At 45.2% G+C, this 21,118-nt stretch overlaps 1 protein-coding gene across 1 annotated transcript; it reads right to left on the reverse strand.

Annotated features, from left to right (window-relative positions):
* Nucleotides 1-9,903: 9,903 nt before the first annotated feature.
* Nucleotides 9,904-19,145, reverse strand: LOC131279999 (pepsin F-like). Its single transcript, XM_058305377.1, has 9 exons — nt 19,036-19,145; nt 17,809-17,956; nt 16,835-16,952; nt 16,628-16,746; nt 15,159-15,358; nt 14,151-14,267; nt 11,923-12,064; nt 11,728-11,826; nt 9,904-10,213 (listed from the first exon to the last, which is right to left on the reverse strand). Exons 1-9 carry the CDS (start codon nt 19,086-19,088, stop codon nt 10,064-10,066), a joined length of 1,146 nt encoding a protein of 381 aa, XP_058161360.1. The 5' UTR covers nt 19,089-19,145; the 3' UTR covers nt 9,904-10,063.
* Nucleotides 19,146-21,118: the final 1,973 nt, after the last annotated feature.

The raw sequence follows: 21,118 nt of genomic DNA on the forward strand, positions 1-21,118 counted from the left end.
ATTGAAAGAAAAAACTGGGAAAACGGACTTTGGCCCAGTGGTTAGGGCGTCCGTCTACCACATGGGAGGTCCGCGGTTCAAACCCCGGGCCTCCTTGACCCGTGTGGAGGGCTGGCCATGCGCAGTGCTGATGCCCGCAAGGAGTGCCGTGCCACGCAAAGGTGTCCCCCGCGTGGGGGAGCCCCACGCGCAAGGAGTGCGCCCGTGAGGAGAGCCGCCCAGCGTGAAAAGAAAGAGCAGCCTGCCCAGGAATGGCGCCGCCCACACTTCCCGTGCCGCTGACGACAACAGAAGCGGACAAAGAAACAAGACGCAGCAAATAGACACCAAGAACAGACAACCAGGGGAGGGGGGGGGGAATTAAATAAATAAATAAATCTTTAAAAAAAAAAAAAAAAAAAAAAAGAAAGAAAAAACTGCCGACCAAGAATTCTGTATGCAGCAAAGCTGTCCTTCAAAAATGAGGGTGAGTTCAAAGTCTTCACAAAACAAACAAAACTGATAAAATATGTAACTAAAAGATCAGAATTGCAAGAGCTAGAAAAGGGAGTGCTGCAGCTTGAAAGGAAAAAATAAGGGCAAGAAACTTGAAGAAGACTGTAGAAATGAAGAATATTAGAAAAAGTAAAAAAAAAAAATAGACTGTTGTATGATACGACAACTGAAAGCCAAATGTCAAAATGGATGAATTAAGTAATGCCTTTACAATTATAACATTGAAAGTTAAAGGCTTGAACTCCCCAATCAAAAGGCAAAACTGATAGAATGGATTAAAAAAATATGACCCAACTATGTTGTCTACAAGAGACTCACATCAGATGTAAGGACACAATGGGGCTCAAAGTAATAGGTTGGAAAAAGATATTCCATGCAAATATTAACCAAAGAAACAACTGGAGTACCAATATCAGTATCAGAGAAAATAGATTTTAAAAGCAAAACTGCTATAAGGGATGAGAAAGGTCATTATGTACTAATAAAAGGGACAATTCAACAAGAAGAGATAACTGTTCTAAATATTTATGCCCCTAACCTCAGTGTCGCAAGATACATGAGGCACATACTGGCAAAGTTGAAGAGAAACATAGATGTCTGAATAATAATAGTTGGATAATTCAGTACACCTCTCTCAGAATTGGATAGAAAATCTGGACAGAGGATAAATAAAGAAACAGAGAACTTGAATATATGATAAATGAACTAGACCTAACAGACATCTATAGAGCATTGCACCCCAAAACAGCAGGATAAACATTCTTTTCAAGTGTTTATGGATTCTTCTCCAAGATAGACCATATGTTAGGTCAGAAAACAAGTCTCAATAAATTTAAAAAGATTAAAATTATACAAAACGTTTTCTCCAAGCATAACAGAACGAAACTGGAAATCAAAAATGGACATTAAGAGGGAAAATTTGTTAATATATGCAGAATAACAACACACTCTTAAAAACGCACGGGCCAAAGAAGAAATTGCATGAGAATTCAGCAAATATCTTGAGATGAATGAAAATGCAATACAACATATCAAAACCTATGGGGAAATAATAAATTAGAAAATAAAAACCAAAACACAACCAAAACACAAAATCTATGGGACACCACAAAAGTGGTGCTAGGAGGGAAATTTATAGCCCTCTACACTTACATTAAAAAGAAGAAATAGGTGGTGGATTTGGCCCAGTGGTTAGGGCATCCGTCTACTATATGGGAGGTCCACGGTTCAAACCCCGGGCCTCCTTGACCGGTGTGCAGCTGGGCCATGCGCAGTGCTGATGTGGTCAAGGAGTGCCATGCCACGCAGGGGTGTCCCCTGCATAGGGGAGGCCCAGGCACAAGGAGTGCACCCCATAAGGAGAGCCATCCAGTGCAAAAAAAAGTACAGCCTGCCTGGGAATGGCGCTGCACACACAGAGAGCTGATGCAACAAGATGATGCAACTAAAAGAAACATAGATACCTGTGCCACTGACAACAACAGAAGTGGACAAAGAAGACAAAGCAAAATAGACACAGAGAACAGACAACCTGGGTGGGGGGGGGGTGGGAAGGGGAGAGAAATAAATAAATAAATAAATAAATAAATAAATAAATAAATAAATAAATCTTTTTAAAAAAGGTTAAATCTTAAGAAAAAAAAGAAATAGCTAAAATTGAGTATCTAACTGCACACCTGGAGGAATCAGAAAAAGAACAGTAAACTATTCTCAAACCAAGCCATAGGAAAGAAATAGTAAAGATTAAAACAGAAATAAATGAAATTGAGAACAATAACAAAAATGGAGAGAATAAAAAAAATTTGTTTCTATGAGAAGATCAATAAAATCAAACCTCCCTTGGCTTGACTGACAAAGAAAGAGAGAAGACATAAATAAAATCAGAAATGAGAGGGGACATTACCACTGACCCTGTAGAAATAAGAGAGCTCATAAGAGGATATTATGAACAACTGCATGCCAAGACCCTAGAAAATGAGTTGCGATGGACAAATTTGTGGAAACACATGAACCATCTACACTGACTTTAGAAGAAATAGAAGACCTCAACAAACCAATCACAAGTGAAAATATTGAAACAGCCATCAAAAAGCTCCCAAAGACAAAAAGTCCAGGGTCAGATGGCTTCCTGATATATGAAGATATACACTGAGCAAATAGGCAGACGTGAATAGTTTGACCTGGAAGTACAACTTAATTACTTAAAACTTTCTATTTTTATAATACAAGTTCAGCTGTAAAATGACATTTGAAAGATTTCCCTGAAGACTTTCCTTTGTTGGATTGTCCAGATTAGAGAAGGGTTCACAGTTTCCCCCTTTGTGGCTTTCTTAATTAATGGCTTATAACCAAAATGTTTTCAATGATATGATACAATTTTTCTTTTCTTCAGAACCATAAGCAGAGGAAAGGGGTGGGGCCAGACCTGTAGCAAACATACACCAAGGCAAATTCAATTTATAATTACCATCACAGTAGTTGAAGTCTAGGGGCTAGATGAATTTAGTTATAAAATAACCATATTTAAAGGTAAGTTTAAGTTATACTTTCCATGACTATAGTAAGTACTAGATAGACTTGAAGTAGCCATAAACAAAGGTAAATTAGTTTAAGATTACCAGTACAATAGCTGAAATCTAGGCTATATTGACACTACTGTAATAATTTCAGTTATTAAATTTTTTTGCTGGTTTATATATAAAGGTACTTATACAATGATTTCAATGTTTAGTTTCTAGAAATATTTTACTTAAAATCAATTGGGGTACCTTTATTTATTAACTATGCAATGAAAACCATTTTATTAGTAACACCTTAGTGTAGTTTTTCTGCTTTTCTAGCAATTAAAGAAATTTCACATGTGATTTCTGCATTAAATCCACTAGCAAGACAGTATTGGCATTTAAAGATTCACTTTTGGATTATCTTTCACTGTTATCCAACTTGTAGCAGGTGAACCCCAAATGTGATTTCCTAGGCACAAGCAAACTGACAAAGTTATACACAGATTTCAAAGTTGAACATAATGTATGCACAAATGAAAACAGAAGAATTTTATATCTTTAGCATTTCCAGGAATTTTTGACCCTAATTTATGGCACATGAGGTTTCTTTATTTTGATCACTGTTCATACATTTTATAGGCACAACTGAGTTTAAACTGAGAAGTTTGAGGTTTATTTCCTCATTCTTTTAAGGAAACAGGACATAAGGTTTCTAGGTTTCATATCTATCTGTCCCTGTTCTCCTTTTTTTAAACTGGTTTAACTGGACTTCAGGGTTACGTGGAAGCTGCTCTGTGGCCATGTGGACCAGCAGCAGGCAGAACTTCCCAATTCCTAAGAACTGCCATGGGAAGCCCAATGGCATGCCAGAAGCTGTGATTATCATTCTAGAAAGAATGAAGAGACATACTTTTACTCAACTGGCCTGGCATCCCAGAATTCCAGCTTAATCAAAGTTTACCATTTCACACAATTTAATACCTGCATCTATAGGCATGAAAACAACACTGTCATCAAATAAATGGACAAACATTAAAGAGCCAAGGCACACAGACAGAACCACAAAGCCCATTAATTGGACTCATAATTTTAGTTCTCTAGTATGGCCATTTTTGAGTTTTTTACTTTTTACTTCTATTTTTAGGAGGTTTCTTTGTTTAACTTTTGGGAAGTGCCCTCATAGGCTATGGGGGGGGTGGGTGGGTGGGTTTATGTTTCTTTAATGCATACCAGCAGGAACTGAGTTACAGCTTGTTAATTATTGCAACCTTAGTGAGGAAGAACTTCTAATAGGACTATTTGCCTACCCTTGCTGTTTACAAAACAAGCTCATTTGCAATCCAGCACCAAAACCAAGACCTGTTTCTGGACAAACCTTTCCACTCCTCCACTTGTATTCAGACCAAGCTTCATTACAAAAACAAATCCATTTTTCTGTAACCAAGATCTTCCAAATGCAGACCAATATTCCATGATGCATCCCAGTGGAAAGCACTAGCATAATGATCCTTCATTTTCTCTGGCAGTGGAAAGAGAGAGAAAAACAGAGAAGAGCCAAAGCAAAAAGGCACAAGATGCAGCAGGCCTTATTTTCTTTTTTAAAGTGAGGTAGGGAGCAGGACTTAAGCCCATCAATGCCTCTCACACTGTAACCAAAGCTTCACTATTTTAGTGAAGGTAACCAGATGCCAGCCCACAGTCAGCTAAAACCAAACATCAGGCTTTTTCTTTTCTTTTCTTTTCTTTTCTTTTCTTTTCTTTTCTTTTCTTTTCTTTTCTTTTCTTTTCTTTTCTTTTCTTTTTTCTTTTCTTTTCTTTTCAGACCTGGAGAACATGGCTTCCCCCAAACTTTTGGGGGTATGGGGGAACCTTTGGGAGTTGATCAAGTCCCCATTCTAATGTTTACAGTTAGGCTTTTTTTACACTGTGTTCCTGGGGGTCTTACCTGTCTGGCATGCGGAGCTTCTTTTTCATTCTCAGGATTTCCTTTTAGACCCTTCAGTGTGTCTGGCTATTTTTCCCAGCGGGGCTCTGATGGAACCCACAAGCTCTTTCTGGACTAAAAGGGGTCCAATGGTGCCCTGGGATGGGGTTCACTTGAGTCCTCCCAGCTTCCTTGGAGGCATGCAAAAGGGGCAACAAAATGCTACCATCTCTGGACTTCATTGCAATTCTGGATGAGCCCCCAGGAAATGCAGTGAAGCAGAGAGGATTCAATGATCACGTATTGAAGGCTAGGACTCAAGAATCTCTGAGAAGGAAGATTTATTACTACCAGGCAGGCCCAGTGGACTCTTCTCCAAAAAGCTGAGCACAGAGTTGGGGCTTTAGGTTCTATTTTAAGAGACACAAGGGGTGGGGCCAGGAGAGGTTTAGGGGTCAAAAAGAATTTTTTTTGTTAGTTTTTTTTTAGGGTTTAGGGGTTTGTTTGAATACCAGCTAAGCTGAATTAACATATAGACCACGTTCCACATAAGCTTAAATTAATATATCACTCACCCTCCAGATAAGCTTGAATTAACATTGTCCACATACTGTCTGATGTAACTTTGAATACACAGTCTACATCCTATCTGAATATTTAAAGCCTATAGGACCTATATTACTTACTTGGCTTTCTAGAAACGAGGCACACTTGGATACAGAATTAGACAAGTTTGAATTCATGCGCAGGCTATAATATATTAGTAATATCAAATTAACAAATGAAAATTCTTAAGAGAACTCTATTCAAATGGTTAAAAATCAAATAAGTGCTTAGTAGGTTGGGAAATTAAGAAACATAGTTTATCCTGCAATTCCCCAAAGTAAACCTTTTAACAGCCTTAAAGTGAGAGTAATTAATAATCCAATTGTCAAATTTCAGGTAGTAAAGGAAATGTTCTTGAAAGCTATGGAAAGATCTTTTCTAAAATATGATTAAAACAAATCAAACAATTACAATTATTCCAGAACTTGGCCATCAGTATGCTTTTAAGATTGTTCATAATTTTATAATTTTATTAAAGAAAAAAAAGGCTTTAGTTTCCTGTGAAGGAAGAAAAATAAAATTTCTTGCATGAACTCTAATGGTTTGAATTTGATTTAGCTTGGGTGTATTCTCCCTACTTCATAGAATACTAGTAAAATAAAGTAGCATTATAAAAATTAAATCTTTAAGATGAAAATTTTAAGTGCTTGTTTTTATGAAAGGTAGATATGTCCTAGCATGAAATGAGTAGTTTTCAAACAACAGAATTGGGAATGTAAGACAAGACTTTTTAATGGATGAAGGTAAATTTCATTGGTTACTAACTGTAATTTAGTAAGCTTATTTGAATGTAAAGTAACTAGTCTATGTGGTTATATCTAATTACAAGAAGTTTGTAAAAGCATCTTTTAAAATGCCTAATTCCAGAAAGCCATTATTCATTAGAAACCTAAAATGATGATAAGAAAAAGTAACTTCATAACACGATAACCCATCTGGAGACCCCCTCAATCTGCATGTCAATATGATGGTAAGGGAAGATAATTTTGATTCCATTGGAAAGCTTAGGTTTTCATAAAATAATAGAGAAAGTAGTTTTTCCAGTACTCCTAAAGTAAAATACCTGTTAATTAACATAATCATGACATTCAGTATTGCTTATGGATTCCAAAAATAGACATTGGACTGTGTTTGTAAACTGGTCTGTTCCTCTGGGTATATTAGACTGTATTAGACGTTTCATTTTACTTTTAAAAATCAGGATTAGTGTTTCTATTTGACCACATCATTAGGGTGTGCAGGGTTGAGTCTCCACCCCCTTAGTGGGGATGAAACAGACTTTCTCATGAAAGGAAGCACACAGAGAAGGCGAGCACAGAAGTCAACACACAGGAGAGGAACACAGAGGAAGAGGAATAGAGCCAGCTGATTAGTCATGGCAGGGTCCCCCAGGAGGAGAGATGAGCTTGATAGCCTACAGCTGCAGCTGAATATGGGCACAACGAGGTCCAGGGAAAGAGATGAGCTCTCCAGCCTACAGCTAAGATTGGAAGAAGCTGGGACCTTAGAGCTTTAGGAGGAAGAGGAAGGCTGAACACTCACAGAGACTGGCAGCCATCTTGCTCCAACACTTGGCAACAGCCATTGAGGGAGGTAACCTACTCTTTTATGGCCTTGTGACTGTAAGCTTCTACCCCAAATAAATACCCTTTATAAAAGCCAGCAGACTTCTGGTGCTTTGCATCAGCACCTCTTTAGCTGACTAATACACATGGGAAAGGTGTAAAAGTAAAAAGTAAAGTAGTAAAATAGTTGAAATCATTTGGTATTTATCCATTGAATTGGAAGTGTTTAAAATGTGTATAAAAATTAAAAGAGATAGAATTCAGTTTTGTCAAATTCAGTTGTCCAACCAAACTGGGCCCAAATACACTGCACGGTGCCCTCCACTTGAGTTATTGGCTAGGTCCATCACTATGACCCCTAAAACAATTAAAGTATCTATTGCATCTGGACATGCTCCTGAAGTGGATAGAGAGTGTGTTGCTGTTTCAGACTCTTGCAGCAGCTGGCGATGGCTTGATATGGCCACATTTACAGTGGACATTGCCTCCAGAATGACTCTGTTTCATGGTGCTAAAGGGTATTATGCACCTGGCCGTTAAAACACTGGAGCCTCTCTCTAGAATCAGTGCTGCAGCATGCTGGCTGTGTGAAGGACATGCCAAATAGAGCAATAATTTCCAGAGTAATGTGAGTAGAATTTAGACAAGCACAATTGGCATTATGGCTTGGTCCCATGGTCCCAATGTGCACGGTATTGCAGACCTGGAGCTTAGCTCTGTTACCTTCAGCTCAAAGAGGAACTTGTGCATTTATTAGTATTAAGTGCTGAACCTATATACTTGATAAATGTCATCATATATCTCTTCTATTCCAGATCATATGCAGAGGGGTACTGAACATGTTAAGTGTCCTGGTAAATTTAATATATTTTCAAAGTAGTTAATGAACATGCCTATAAGATAAAGGAATGGCTCTCTTAAGTACTGTCTTTATTGTGCTTGCCGTATGCTTGTCTTGTTTTTGCCAGTATTGTCTTTGTGAATTCATGCCTACGACAGTTCCTCTCTTCATACTTCTCGTAGCTGTTCTAGGCATAAGCACTGCCATGGGAACTGGGATTGGCAGTTTATTCCAAACCAAGCAGGTCTACCACAGTCTCTCCCTAGAGTTAACCAACAGCATAAAAGTACTCAAGAAAGATTGCTGTTTCCCTTCGATTTTGGGAAGATGCCGACTCTGAATGCACCTGGCCTTTCTCTCTCGTGGTCCGAATCAATGCCTTCCAGAAGAAGGTACTAACTAGTCATGCATGATTTCATACAGTTCCAACCACAGTGCTGTACCTGTCTTCTCTCAACCTCAATAGAATAGCCAGAGGGTTTTATGCTGTGTCAGGCAGGGACTACTTCCCCTAACCAGCTCCGCCTAAGCTACTACTTCCCCGAAGCAGTTACAGAAGAATGACTGTCACCCTTTAGCTCCCCCTTAACAATAAGGGTGTAAACTCTCTGAGGAGGTAGTTGTGGCAGGTTAGGATAGGGAAAGAGGGAAGGTGCCTGGGACCCAGCAGAGAACATGGCCAGCAGACAACAAGGCCACGAGACCTCAACCAGACATCCCTGCTACTAAGGACAAAGCCAGAAAGAGCCTGCTGAGACCCTGGCCATGAAGTCCTGTTTGGAACTCTTTCAGGGATGAAGGGGAAGTCCCAGATAACTTGAATCATGCCTCCCTTATGTCCTCTGAGAGCTAACAGGGAGGGGTCATAAGACAACCAATCTGAAGTACAAGCAGCTGGGGACCCTCTCCAACATTTGGAAGGGGGAGGAGGTAAGGTTTTAAAAGGGCCTAATCTGGGGCCCCATGGGCACACCTCACCCTGTAGCATGCCCACAATCCATGTCTCAGTTTGTGTACTTATCTCATTTCTGGTTTTCTTTTTTCTTAATAAACTCTTTGCTCCTTCATGTACCCTGTGGTGTATTCTTAAATTTCTTTATGTGACATAGCCAAGAACCTAGAAGCCCAGAATGTAGCGCTTTCTGCTAACGTATTTAGTGCTTATTCCATGTCTGCCTACTCCATCACTGATATGTCTCCTTCCTGAGTAAGGGAGACTGCCCCACACATTATAAGGAATCCATAAATATTTGTCAAATGAATCATCTCTGACTGGGAACAATTATTCCTGAGGCTTAGGGAGGTGAAATAATTTGTTTAAGTTGATGCCTCAGAATTGGAGCACAGCCCCTTCCCCCATACAGCCCATACTTTCAACCGCTCTTCTCCCAACCTCCTACACAGACCCAGGGACAACACCAGAGCCTTTGATGAAGAAGACACAGTCTGCCATCAGAGGTCCTGCCTTGTCTCTACTTTTTCCCAATCCCTCCCACCCACCAGACCCTTAGTAGGCAGGAACTTCAGCTTTGCCCATCACTGAACCCCACACCTAGAGACTTGCTGATGGATTGGCCACTCACTCTAGGAGAGTTCCAAGGCTGAGTTCAAGTCCTGCTTCCTGTCCCTGACAGGGAAAGCTTTGGAAAGCCCCTTTCTGCACCCTGTTTCTGCTGAGCCTTCTGCAGAACTCAGGAAATGTTTGCTGTAAAAGGCCAGGTAGACACCGTTTTAGACTTCACGGTCTGCCTTAGTTCTATCACAATTACTCTACTCTGCCACTGAGGCACAAAAGCAGCCACAGGCATAAGGTAAGTTCCTCCAATAACCTCTTCTTCCTTCCAAAGAAAGCCCTTTCCATTTAAGCTAATCGGAGTGGAGTGTCTTTCTCTTGTTTTAAACTCCAGACTCTAGATTCCTCTCCATTCTGATATCATTCTCCCACCCAAAGAGACACAAATATCAGTGTTGAACCATTGCAAAAAAAACTTTAATCACAAGTTAGAATCAAGCTTTGCAGAGCCCCACTGTGCAGGGATCGCCAGAATGAGTGTGCTTGTGTGTATGTGTGTGTGTGTGTGTGTGTATTTGGGAGGGGCCTGCATATGTGTTGGAGAAGCCCCAGCATTTACACTGCGGGAGCCAGCCCGATCCTTTTGTTTTCCAGATCATAAACAGAGAAATACAGCCTCAGGAAGACGTTGCCCAGCATCCACACATTCTGACGAGTAAAGGCGGTGTTCTGGAAAAAGTTGCTGTAGCAGGTGTTCCTATGTGTCTGGAAAAAACAGAAACCCTCACTGGTCAGCCTGTTCACTCAACTGCTACTGCATGCCCCACCCCTTCAAAATGCAGAACTGGGGGCATTTCAGCAACATGCTCTCCCAGGTTAAGCCTTCCTTTGCTGTGTGCCAACTGGCTCTCTGCAGCAGCTGCAGAACTGGGGTGCATCCTCCCCTCCCCAGGACCAGGGAAGTCCTTGTAACTACCACCCACCCAAAGCCTGTTTCCTTCCTCTTTGTTTGGGCTCTACCCTCAGCAACAAGTGCCCAGCTTCTCCCCTGGACCCCACTTGTCCTTTAGGCCTGAGCTCTGGCAGGCCCCTCCCAGCAGCACAGGCTGCCCTCCTCAGTGAGTCCAGGCTGCTCAGCTGATTTCCTGGTGCCCCCTGGCACTGGAGCTCCCTGAGCTTGCAGGCCTCATGCTGTCCTGCCCTGGCTGCCGATTGTCCTTCCCTGGGCCACCGTGTCACAAGCTCCCTATGGGGAGCCCAGTGTAGACCTGCACCCAATCCAAGCAGGCCTCCCCTGTGCCTTCTCAAGGGGGGAGGGCAGAATTGGCCCCATTCTTTTAAGATCACAATAGTTTAACTTCACTCTCTCAAAGCCTTCTTTTAACCCATCCTGCCTCGCATGGGAAACTGGTCGTAGGGAGCATCAAGTATGTGCCAGGTGCTCTGTGGTCACTGTCCATCCACTCAGGGAGGGGATGCTCCCCATTTCACAGAGGAGGAAACAGGTTAACATTGTAAGCTTACTGATGGCTTAGAGTAGGACGACCATAGAAGTTATCCTTCAGTCCAAAACAATTTTGAGATAGAAGGGGCACTCTTAAAACTTATGGTGGGGGAGCGGATATGGCTCAAGCCACTGAGTACATGCTTCCCACCCGAGAGGTCCTGGGTTCATTGCCCAGTGCCTCCTGAAAAGAGAAAGACAAACAAACAGCAAACAAATGAAAAACCAATTCAGGGGAGCCAGTGTGGCTCAGGGGAGCCAGTGTGGCATGGTCCTTGCATGAGGACCAGCTCCCTGCATGCAAGGTCCTAGGTTCAATGCCTGGCCCTGATACCTGAAAATAATAATAACAATAATAATAATAATAATAAAAATAAACAACTTGAAATTAGTTTAAAAAGTTATGGTGGAACAGCGCATGGGGTCTATTCCCAGCCAACCGTACCTGTCATTAACCTCATAAGCCCATTTCAGGGAACGCTGTAGCTACTTTCCTTATTCATGTATCAGAGATTCCTGGTTGAACTGGTTGTATGTTGGGAGTAGTAGCCCTTAGGGTCTCTCTTCCTATTATATCTACATTAGACCTGGCATGGGGTGATGGCTCAGAATTTAGCTAAGGAAGAGGATTGTCCTAGACTAGCCCAATTAGGTGGGCTTGGCAGTGTCTATAATGGCATGACTCGGACAAGGGGTGCCTCCACATCATAGCTGTAGTGGAACCATTCCTGCAAGTCCTAGGATTGGAGGACCAGCCCCTCATTCTGCCCCTCACCTGAAAGACGTAGGCACTGGCTGGCACTGGGTAGTCGACACCATTGATGGTAAAGACGATGTCGGGCAGGGTGCAGACAGTTCTGCACTTGAGTACATACTGTCAGAGAAGGAGAAGGAGGGTGGGTAAATGTTGGCCAGAGGATCCTTCTGCATGTGGTGATCCCCCAGGGTGACCTCTGGAATGAGCCTGTACCTCGTCTTTGATGAGCCGAGCTCCAATGGCCTTCTGGATGTTGAGGATGGATTTAGGTGGGCCTTGCAGCACAGAGGTCCCACTGTCGAAGATGGCCTGGCAGCCACCCTGACAAGCAATCTGCACCCCATTCATGGAAATGCTGAGATGGGAAAAAGCAGGGACCAGGGTCACTCTCCAGTCCTTTGCCTGCTCTTCCCCCCTGCTGCCTTCAGAAGATTCCTTCTGCTCATGCCCCTCTCCCTCAGATTCCCTTTGCTCTGGTAACACTGATGTTTGAGTGGCTTTCAGTTCTCCAAGCCAGCAAGCTCCTTTCTGCCTCAGGGCCTTGGCAGATGCTGGTCTCCTGCCCCCACCCTCTTTGGCAAATTTCTCCTCACCTTCCAGGTTCCAGCTAAATTGTCATTTTTTTCAGGGAAGGCATTCCCCCAGAATAGTTCAGGCTTCTCTTCATCTCTGTCATCCTACCTGCACTAGTGTCTAGTACATATCCACATAGTGATGAATTGTGTGGCTCGCTGATCCACATGCATCTTCCCCAGTTTATGTGGAAGTCACTAAGAACAGGTTGTATCCTCTATGTCTCCCTCTGGTGCCTAGCACACAGGACATGCTCAAGGTGTGCTTGTTCAATTAATGAATTAAAGAAGTAATGAAACAACATATCAAAACTTATGGGATGCTGCAAAAGCTACACTGAGAGGGAAATTCATAGCCATAAATTCATATATCAAAAAAGAAGAAAGAGCTAAAAGCAAAGACCTAACTGCACACTTGGAGGAATTACTGAAAAAACAACAACAACAAACTAACCCCAAAGGAAGTAGAAAGAAAGAAAGAACAAAGATCAGAGCAGAACTAAATGAAATAGAAAATAAGAAAGCACTGGAAAACAAAACAAAACAAAATCAAGAATTAATTAATAAAAGTATTAGGGATAGCTGGAGATCAGTGCCCAGTGTGTGATGTTGGGGCAGCAGGGTGCTCTGGCAGAGGTGGTCTTAATATAGCCTATGCATGGATTCACACTTATCTAATTCTGTATCCAAGTGTGCCTAGTTTGCAGAAAGCCAATTAAGGCCTATAGGCTTTAAATATTAAGAAAGGATGTAAACTGAATGTGCATTAAAAGTTACATCCAGATGGAATGTGGGCGATACATTAATTCAGCTTATCTGGAATGTGGGCAATATGTTAATTCAAGGCTACCTGGAACGTGGGCAGTATGATAATTTAAGCTTAGCTGGTATTCAAAAGAACCCCTAAACCTCTACTGGCCCCACCCTGTGTGTCTTTTGTATAAAAATAACCTAAAACCCCTCCTCGGGGCTCATCTTTTTGGAAAGGAGTCCGCCGGGCCCGGTCAGTCATAATAAATCTTCCTTCTCAGAGATTCCCAGGTCCTAGCCTTCAATACGCAATCACTGAATCCTCTCAGCTTCCACTACAGCCTCCCCAGCAGATTCCCAGCTCAGTGGTCCAGGGGTGATTGGCTTTCTGGGAGAGGCTAGGCAAGGGGCCTGAGCTCTGCCCAGGGAATGCCTGAGATCACCCAAGGAGAAGGAGATGGGCACAGAAGCCTCCAAGGGGCATTTTAAGCATTGTCTGATGGTATCACTCAGAATCCGATCAATTATTTCCCCCTAATTCTCAGCTGACTCCCAGATATCCCAATTTTCTGATTCAGTCGTAGCTCCAGGATGGGGGGACAGTGTGTGTATGGGGGGTATATTTTATAGGTTTTGCTTTCAGATCTCCTGCATAAAGCAGACCATAGTCTACCGCTGGGTCTGGGTCTCTAATCTCTGGGGATCAACTTGTCCCGATTTGCCCATGAGATTTTCAAATATCTTTTCAGATGGGCAATGGGGAATTTGGTCTCCCACTCACAATGCTGTCAGGGCTGGTAGAATGGCCCTGGAACCCCTTCTCATCTGCACTTCCAGGTCTTCAGACCACACCTCCCACTCACTCGACCTCCTCTGCTATGGGAGAGCCTCTTTCCTGTAGGCTTCACCTTTCCCAGGACCGAGGGGCTCATGTTCCCCTTCTCTTAGCACTTCATGCTTATGCTGGTGAACCCTGGGCAAGGGGCCTGGAGAGATCAGGAAACCCCAGGCAGGGCATGTGTGTCCATGTCTAATTGTCTTTGTCTGTGACCCTGAATATGTGTCTGTGACTCTTGGTGTGTAGAGCATCTCGAGGCAGGAAGGAGAGTGGGGGCTCACCTGTCCAGGACCACCTCCCAGTAGAAAGGACTGATCACGGGCACCCAGTGGAGCTTCCCGCTGTAGCAGGAGGGGTCCACCCCGCCAAGCATCAGCACGCCGTTGTTCTTTTCCTCGCTAGAGGGGCAGGGGGAGAAGGGCTAGTGGTGAGAGGAAAGCCGCGGTAACATCTCAGGAGCAGCTGCACACCCGGCGATGCTCCAGGGGCTTGGCTGTCCTTGCTCAAGCCCTCTGCACACACTCACACGCCTGTGCAGAGGCAGCAGGACAACTTCATTTGAGGGATGAGGAAAGGGAGAGAACGGGAGGGAGAGCAGAGGCGAGAGGGGAGTTGGGCTTCAGACCCCTGGAGAGCAGAAGTGCAGGGTCACAGAGGTGGGAATTGAACTAGGCCCCCGGAGCCCCCAGCCCCAACCACTCTCCTCCCCGGGCTGCTACATAGACCCATGGGTTTCACCATGGCCTTGGCGAGGAGGACACAGCCTCCCTTTGAATTGCTTCTCCCCAATCCCCTTGTCTCCTCACACCCTCAGCAGGGACTTTAGCTTGTCCTGCCACCTAGCTCAGTGCCTGGAGACTTGCTGATGGATTGACCGCCCATTTTGGGGACAGTCCCTAGGGCCTAGTTCAAGTCCTACCCCTCCCAGTCCCTGATGGGCCAGCTTAGCCACACCCATCTCTGTGCCTTTTTTCCACTGAGCCTCCTATAGAGCTCAGCAAACGTTTGTTGCAAAATTCCAGTAGACACCACTGTAGGCTTTGAGCCTGCATCAGCTCTATCGCAAATACTCCACTCTGCCACTGAGGTGCCAAAGCAGCCTCGGACAGTGGGCAAGTGAACAATCCTGACCGCACTCTCAAGCTTTTATTTTAGCCCACAGTCCATAGATTTGACAAACCTTGGACACGACATTGGAAACTTCTGGATCAGGTAGATTATACTATTTCATGCAAATGGAAATGGCATAGCACCAAGTTGGAGAAAGAGCTGCTCTCGCCCAGCCGTACCTGCCCAGGTAGATGGCAAAGAGGTTCTTAGGAAGGACGCCCTGTGCCCTCAGGTTTTGTAGGACGGTGGGCCCCTGGTCATGGCCAAGTTCAGGGAAGCTCAGTCCCAGGATGCCATCAAATTTTGCATGCTCCAAGTACTTGCCAAGCTCCCTGACGCTCAGGCCCATTGCTTGGGAGGGAATGACAAGGCCGTTGACCTGTGGGCAGGAGGGTTTTTCAGTGGAAGGTGGGGAGGCAGGGCTGGGGTGGCTGGGGGGGCCAGGGCACCTGGAGAGGGGCCGCAGCTGGGGGAGCCTCACGCTGAGCCCCGGGCTGCCCTTCAGGCCCCAGAACACACATTGAAGGGAATGTGGCTGCCCCCCTGCAGATTCAGCCTAGGCCTGCCCCCCCAACCCAGCCCTAATTCGCAGGCCTCGAGCTCTTGTTACAGGGGGTGAGAGGGAGACTGAGCACCCAAAGGGTCCCCCTGAGAGCAAAGAGAGCAGGGGGCAGGCTCTGCTAGGTTTTGGCATCACTGTGATCTGATGGCATTAGAGCTCATAGCAACCAGGTTTCCATAGCAACCAGGGGCAGGAAAGCTGCCCCCAAGGGAACATGCTTTTGTACAAGTGTCCATGAGTGTAGAAAAAGAGATTATGTCTATGTGGAAACCCTCCAGAAAAAGAGTCAGGGCCAGGCTTGCCCCCCTCTCTCTCCCTCTTCCCAGGTACTCAGGGTGTGGAATCAGGAACCCCTTTGGCTGTGGGGGGCTCTCATGTGTCTGTGAGTCCCTGAATATTTGTGCAAGAGTGTACCTGTGTGTGTCTGTACATGGGCACATTTGTGTGGGTGGCAGCTCATGGTCTCTATTACTTTCTCCAAGACCTTAGGGTCTCCAGAGGTAATGTCCATCATCTTGTGTACCCATCTGGAGATGCTCTGCTTTCCACGCCCCTGTATCTGAAGCCCTCGGCTGACCCCAGAAACCCCAGTGCAGTTCTGCCCTCTCCTGACAGCACCCCGCTCCTGTTTGAGTCCAGAGTCACAGCCCAGCTGTGTGTCTTTGGGCAAAGCAAACCCCTCCTCTGTTCCTCTCCCTCCCCTGTGAAATGCATCTAATAATCATGTCTGCCCAAGCCTGGGTTGTTAGGAGAATGGAACAATGAACACTGCAGAGCTCTTGGCTCAATGCCTGGCGCAATCAGGGCATGTAAAGGGAGGAGGTGCACCGTCCTTTCCCAGGTCCCTTCGACAAAGCCTTCTCCCAGGGACCTCCAACCTGATGGTCCCACTTTTCAGGTTATCCCTCCTGGAGGAGCTCTTGAGTCGCTGGGAGTGCTATCCTCTAGGGAGGGACACAGACCCACCCTGTGGCACGTGGCTGCTTGGGAATTGGGGAAGATGGGAACCCCAGCTGACCCCACCCAGGGTCGCGTTAGCAGCCGTCGGCTCCCAGGGCCTGCCTCAGTCTCTGTTCTCCGTGTTACCTGGACAACGTCATGGCCAACAACTGCCTGCACGTTCCCGCAGAGATACTCGTGGTACGTGAGTTCGTTGGAGTACTGGTAGGTGGAGGAAAGGTTCGGGTCGAAGGCATTGCTGTTGGCTGCAGACAGAGGCGGGCGTGAGGGGAGCTGCTCAGGGCAGACACGGGTGGGGGAGGGCTGGGCGCGTGGGGGAGGCCAGGCGCTCACCGCAGGCGGAGGTGTTGCAGAAGACGGAGGTCACCCACAAGTGGTTGGAGGCGGTGTCTAAGAGGACGTTTAACTCCTGAGGCGGTGTGCCAACGCCGATGGTGATCACAAACGCCAGCTGCCAGACCGGAAGGGGAGTTAGGACAGGCCTTCCCACCCTGACAGCACTGCTTCCCGTGTGCTGCGTCAGCGGGTGCCCCGATGTCTCCGGCTCACTCTCTAGCTGCCCCACGCTCCTCAAGCCTGTGCCTTCATTTGACAATCCCTACAGTCTCACCTACAGTTCTCCAAAATCCTCCTCCTTTTCCAGGCCTAGCTCAAGTCCCTCTTCCTCCATGCAGCCCTCCTGGGTCACCCTGGGCTCCTGGGCTCTTTCCTTCTTCCAAACGACGCATGTAATACCAATACCAGGCAGTAGTCCCTTTTGTTTGGCATTCCTTTTCTCCTTGCCTGTCTCTGGCTGGGGTATAAATTCTTTAATTAGGGATGAAAACTTTTGCTCTCAATATCAATCACCAGATTGTATGTTTATTATAACCTGGAACATCCTAATGTCTCAATAGTTTTTATCGGTGTGAGTCTTGGGCCCCTAGAAGCTGAGCTTCCCACATCTAGGATATCAACTTGCTTTGCAGTCTCCTTTGTTGTTACTGGGCCAGACAGTACTTACCCATCAATGAGGCTTTCTTAGCTCAGTGGTTCCTTTAGCTCAGAAAGAACAAAGACCCTCTAACAAATCTCCATGTGGTTCACAGGTACATATCACTGTCACAGAAATGGGTGTCTACCTGTTACCTGGTTGATTGTGGACCTCATCACCAGAGACCCACCATCAAGGTGACAGAGCCTTCTCCACCGGGGATGGGGTCCCTGTTCCCAAGGTCTCTGCCAGCAGGGGTCCCAGCCCTGAAATCCTGGGTCCCACCACCTGATACATCCCAGTACTTGATGGCAGCCCAAGGGGGTGCACGTACATCCACATATGTCCTCCGGGTCTCCGAAGACATTTCCTGGTCTGGGAGAGTGAATGCTATCCTGTTAGGATCCTTCTCCAGGAACTCTTGCAGCATTCCTTTTTCCTTGAGGCTCCCTCGTATGGTTTTGACCTTCTTTAGAGGAATCCTTTAACCCAGTATTTGGGAGAGAAACATTGAAAACACTTTACATTGGAACAGGGCTGGGTAATTTCCAAACCATTTTATGAGTGTCCTCTTATTATCAGCACAGGCCCACCCAACACAGTGAACCTGGGCTTGAATCCAGGTTCTGATGCATCATCTTGGGCAAACAAGAAGTCCTTCCTCTGCCTCAGTTTACCCATCTGTAAAAAGGAAATAATAAAACCTTTCTCCCTGGAATGTTTTGAGTATTCAGTAACAATGGCCTGACACATAGCGGGTCTCCACAATGACAGCCATTCCTGTTGCTATTTCCTTTCTCTATCTTCCTCAAAGCACTGTTGGGAAGGAAGGACAGCGGAGATCTTTTTCCATCTTAACAGCAGAGGAATTTGAAATGCGGTTAACTTGCCACTTGGTTGTGATCACACCACAAGTTACTGGCAAAGCTGGGCCTGCAAGTAGATCTCCTGATCTGTCTCCAGGCTCCAACCAGCAAAGGTGACTGAGGGAGGAAGCCAGGAAATGAGGAATCCCAAGGAGGCCAAGATCGAGAATAAATTAGAGCAATGAAGAGGAAAGAGAAAGAAGAGAGACTACTAACAGAAGGAAACACAGAGAGGCCTGCATGTACAAAGACACACAAAGGTACAGAGAGACCAAGGAGAGAGGTGTAGAGACAGAGACGGAGACACAGAGATGCAGACTGACACAAACAGTGGGAGACAGCAGGGTGAAGACCTAGAAGCCAATGTGGGAGAAGCACTGCTCCTGAACAGCACCACACTTACAGCTGTATGGGTTTGGCACAGAACAATTTCAGGGAGCGCCATTCACTTAATAATGTGACTAGCACCCCCAGAGCTCTAACACTCTGCAGGCCTGCCCTAAGACTCCTGGGACTGCCCCCTGGGACCCTCTGTGCAATGGCAAGCTGCTTAGCACTAAATGAACACTGGAGCTTTAAGATGGACAGAAATGTCAGTGAGTTCATGACTTTCTCCACTCCCAGGTAATCTGGGGTTTTAGAAGGTAAGAAAGAGCCCAAAGGAGATCGATGCCTCTTGCTCTCCCCATACTTACTTGACGAAGCACTCTGAGAGGGCCACCAGCCCCAGGACCCAAAACCACCTCATGCTTCCTTCCTAAGCTCAAGCACTCAGAAAGAGTGGGTGTGCAGCATGCAGTGGCCCTGGAGAGCTGCTCCTTATATACTCTCTGACTAAGCCCCATGATCCCCTTGGGCACTATGTAATGCTTCCTGATAAGATCTTCCCCGCCCTAGCAGTGTTCATAAAAGGACCTGGAAAATTCTCAGAGCTTCCTACTGTAATGTCTTCCTTTGGGTGTGGCTGAAAAAAATAGAAGGAAACCACATTGTAAAAGAAAGTGGGGGGACAAATATCTCTGCTAACAATGAGATAAAAATAGCATCTGGGGTACCATGCTTCTGGCCGCCAATTTCCCCTGTCAAATGACTTGGGCTATGGTTCCTTGTTGGATTGAACACTGAAACAGGCCTACTTGTCAACTGAGGGTATGTGGTTGATGGGATCTGCCTCTGCAACCAGCTGCATGCACCTAAACCAACAAGGGAGGTTGCCCTCAGCTGATGGGTAATCTGCAATCACTTGGAGGTCTCAAAAATCTGAAGTGACTATTTTAATGTCAGAAAAAGACTTTCGATTTCAACTTCAACATTGGCTTTTGCTGGAACTTCTCATTAGGAATTAACTGAAAGACTTTTAATCCCCTGACACGAGTTTCTAGCTGGCTGCCTGCCTTACGACATTCAGACTTGCCAGCAGTCACGTGTCAATTTCTTGCCCTCTATCTCTGAATATCTATCATGTTGGTTCCATTTCTCTGAGAAACCCTGAATAATACATTGCTTTACATTCATGATCACACTTAGTCTTCCAGAGGCCCTGTGAGGTGGGTATTGCTATCTACATCTGAGAAGGAGGAAAGGCCGAATTGCAGAGTGGAGACATTTGGGGCAGCCAATAGTCATGAGTGGAGTAGGTGCTGGGATGGGGCATGTCAGGAACTCAGGTTGCCAGTTGAGCACTCGTGTTGCCCATTGGCTTTGTGGATCTAAGGCGCTATTGTATTACAGTTTAAAAATTTTAACCTTGGAATGGTTTTGATGCATGCATTCCGAAGATATATATATATATATTTGAAGATATTTTATTTATCCAACAAACCTTTGTTGAGGGCCCACTGTGTGCTGGGAACTGCTGTATGCTCTGAGGTCATAGGTAGTAAGGCACTGACTGTAGTCTATGGCAGGGCTCACACACTGAAGACCCTGGAGGCCCAGGAAAGGAATGGAAGGGCTGGATGGGCAAGTGGGCCTGGGCAGCACTTGCCCTGCCACAAGGGGTAGCACTTGCACAGCCACAAGGGGGCAGCCTTTTGCAGCTCTGACAGTGGTGGTCAGACCAGAAGGCCAGCCAGGAATGCCACATCCACCATTTTTTTGAAAAGAGTCAGAAGATTGTACATTTATGTGAAATCCCATGATTATTTATTGTTAGCAACAATTAAAAAGGTTTTTTTCACTTAAAACACAGTGCAGGGCAAACCTTAAATGACTGTGGGATGGATTCAGCCTGTTGGCTACACAGGTTTGTATTACTGGCCAAAAGATGGTAATAGACAGAGGTCGAACAGAGGTTCAATAGATGCTGGTCAAAGAAATAAGAGACTGGATATATTGGAACCATAATCATTTTCATCCATATGTAAAGAAGGACCACCAAGATCTGATAAGCCAACAAACTGAACCATAACTTCCTTGTATCAGCACTTGCTGTTATTTCCTGTGAGAGGGTCTATCTCGAATCATTTTACTTGCCAAACTGAACTTAAAGAGACATATTAATTTTTAAGTGCCTTATGAAAAAAAGAAAACAAGAAAAAAAAAAAAGACATCTCAACTTTCAAGGGCAGGGCTACCTATTAAGCTGGTATTACTCCAGGCAAGGCAAAGAAAATGGAAGCTTATGCCTCCTTCCAACACTCCAAAGGCTTTGGTATGGCTGTGTGAAATCCCGTGCAGACCCATTCCTGGGGTAGAGCATCTGTGAGGCTGCCCTGGCTCCAGGCATGGGATGTGAATGGGATGGAGGCTCTTCATCTTACTCCTCTATTTCATGTG

Source organism: Dasypus novemcinctus, chromosome 10 (assembly GCF_030445035.2).
Source record: "Dasypus novemcinctus isolate mDasNov1 chromosome 10, mDasNov1.1.hap2, whole genome shotgun sequence".
Taxonomy (NCBI): Eukaryota; Metazoa; Chordata; class Mammalia; order Cingulata; family Dasypodidae; genus Dasypus; species Dasypus novemcinctus.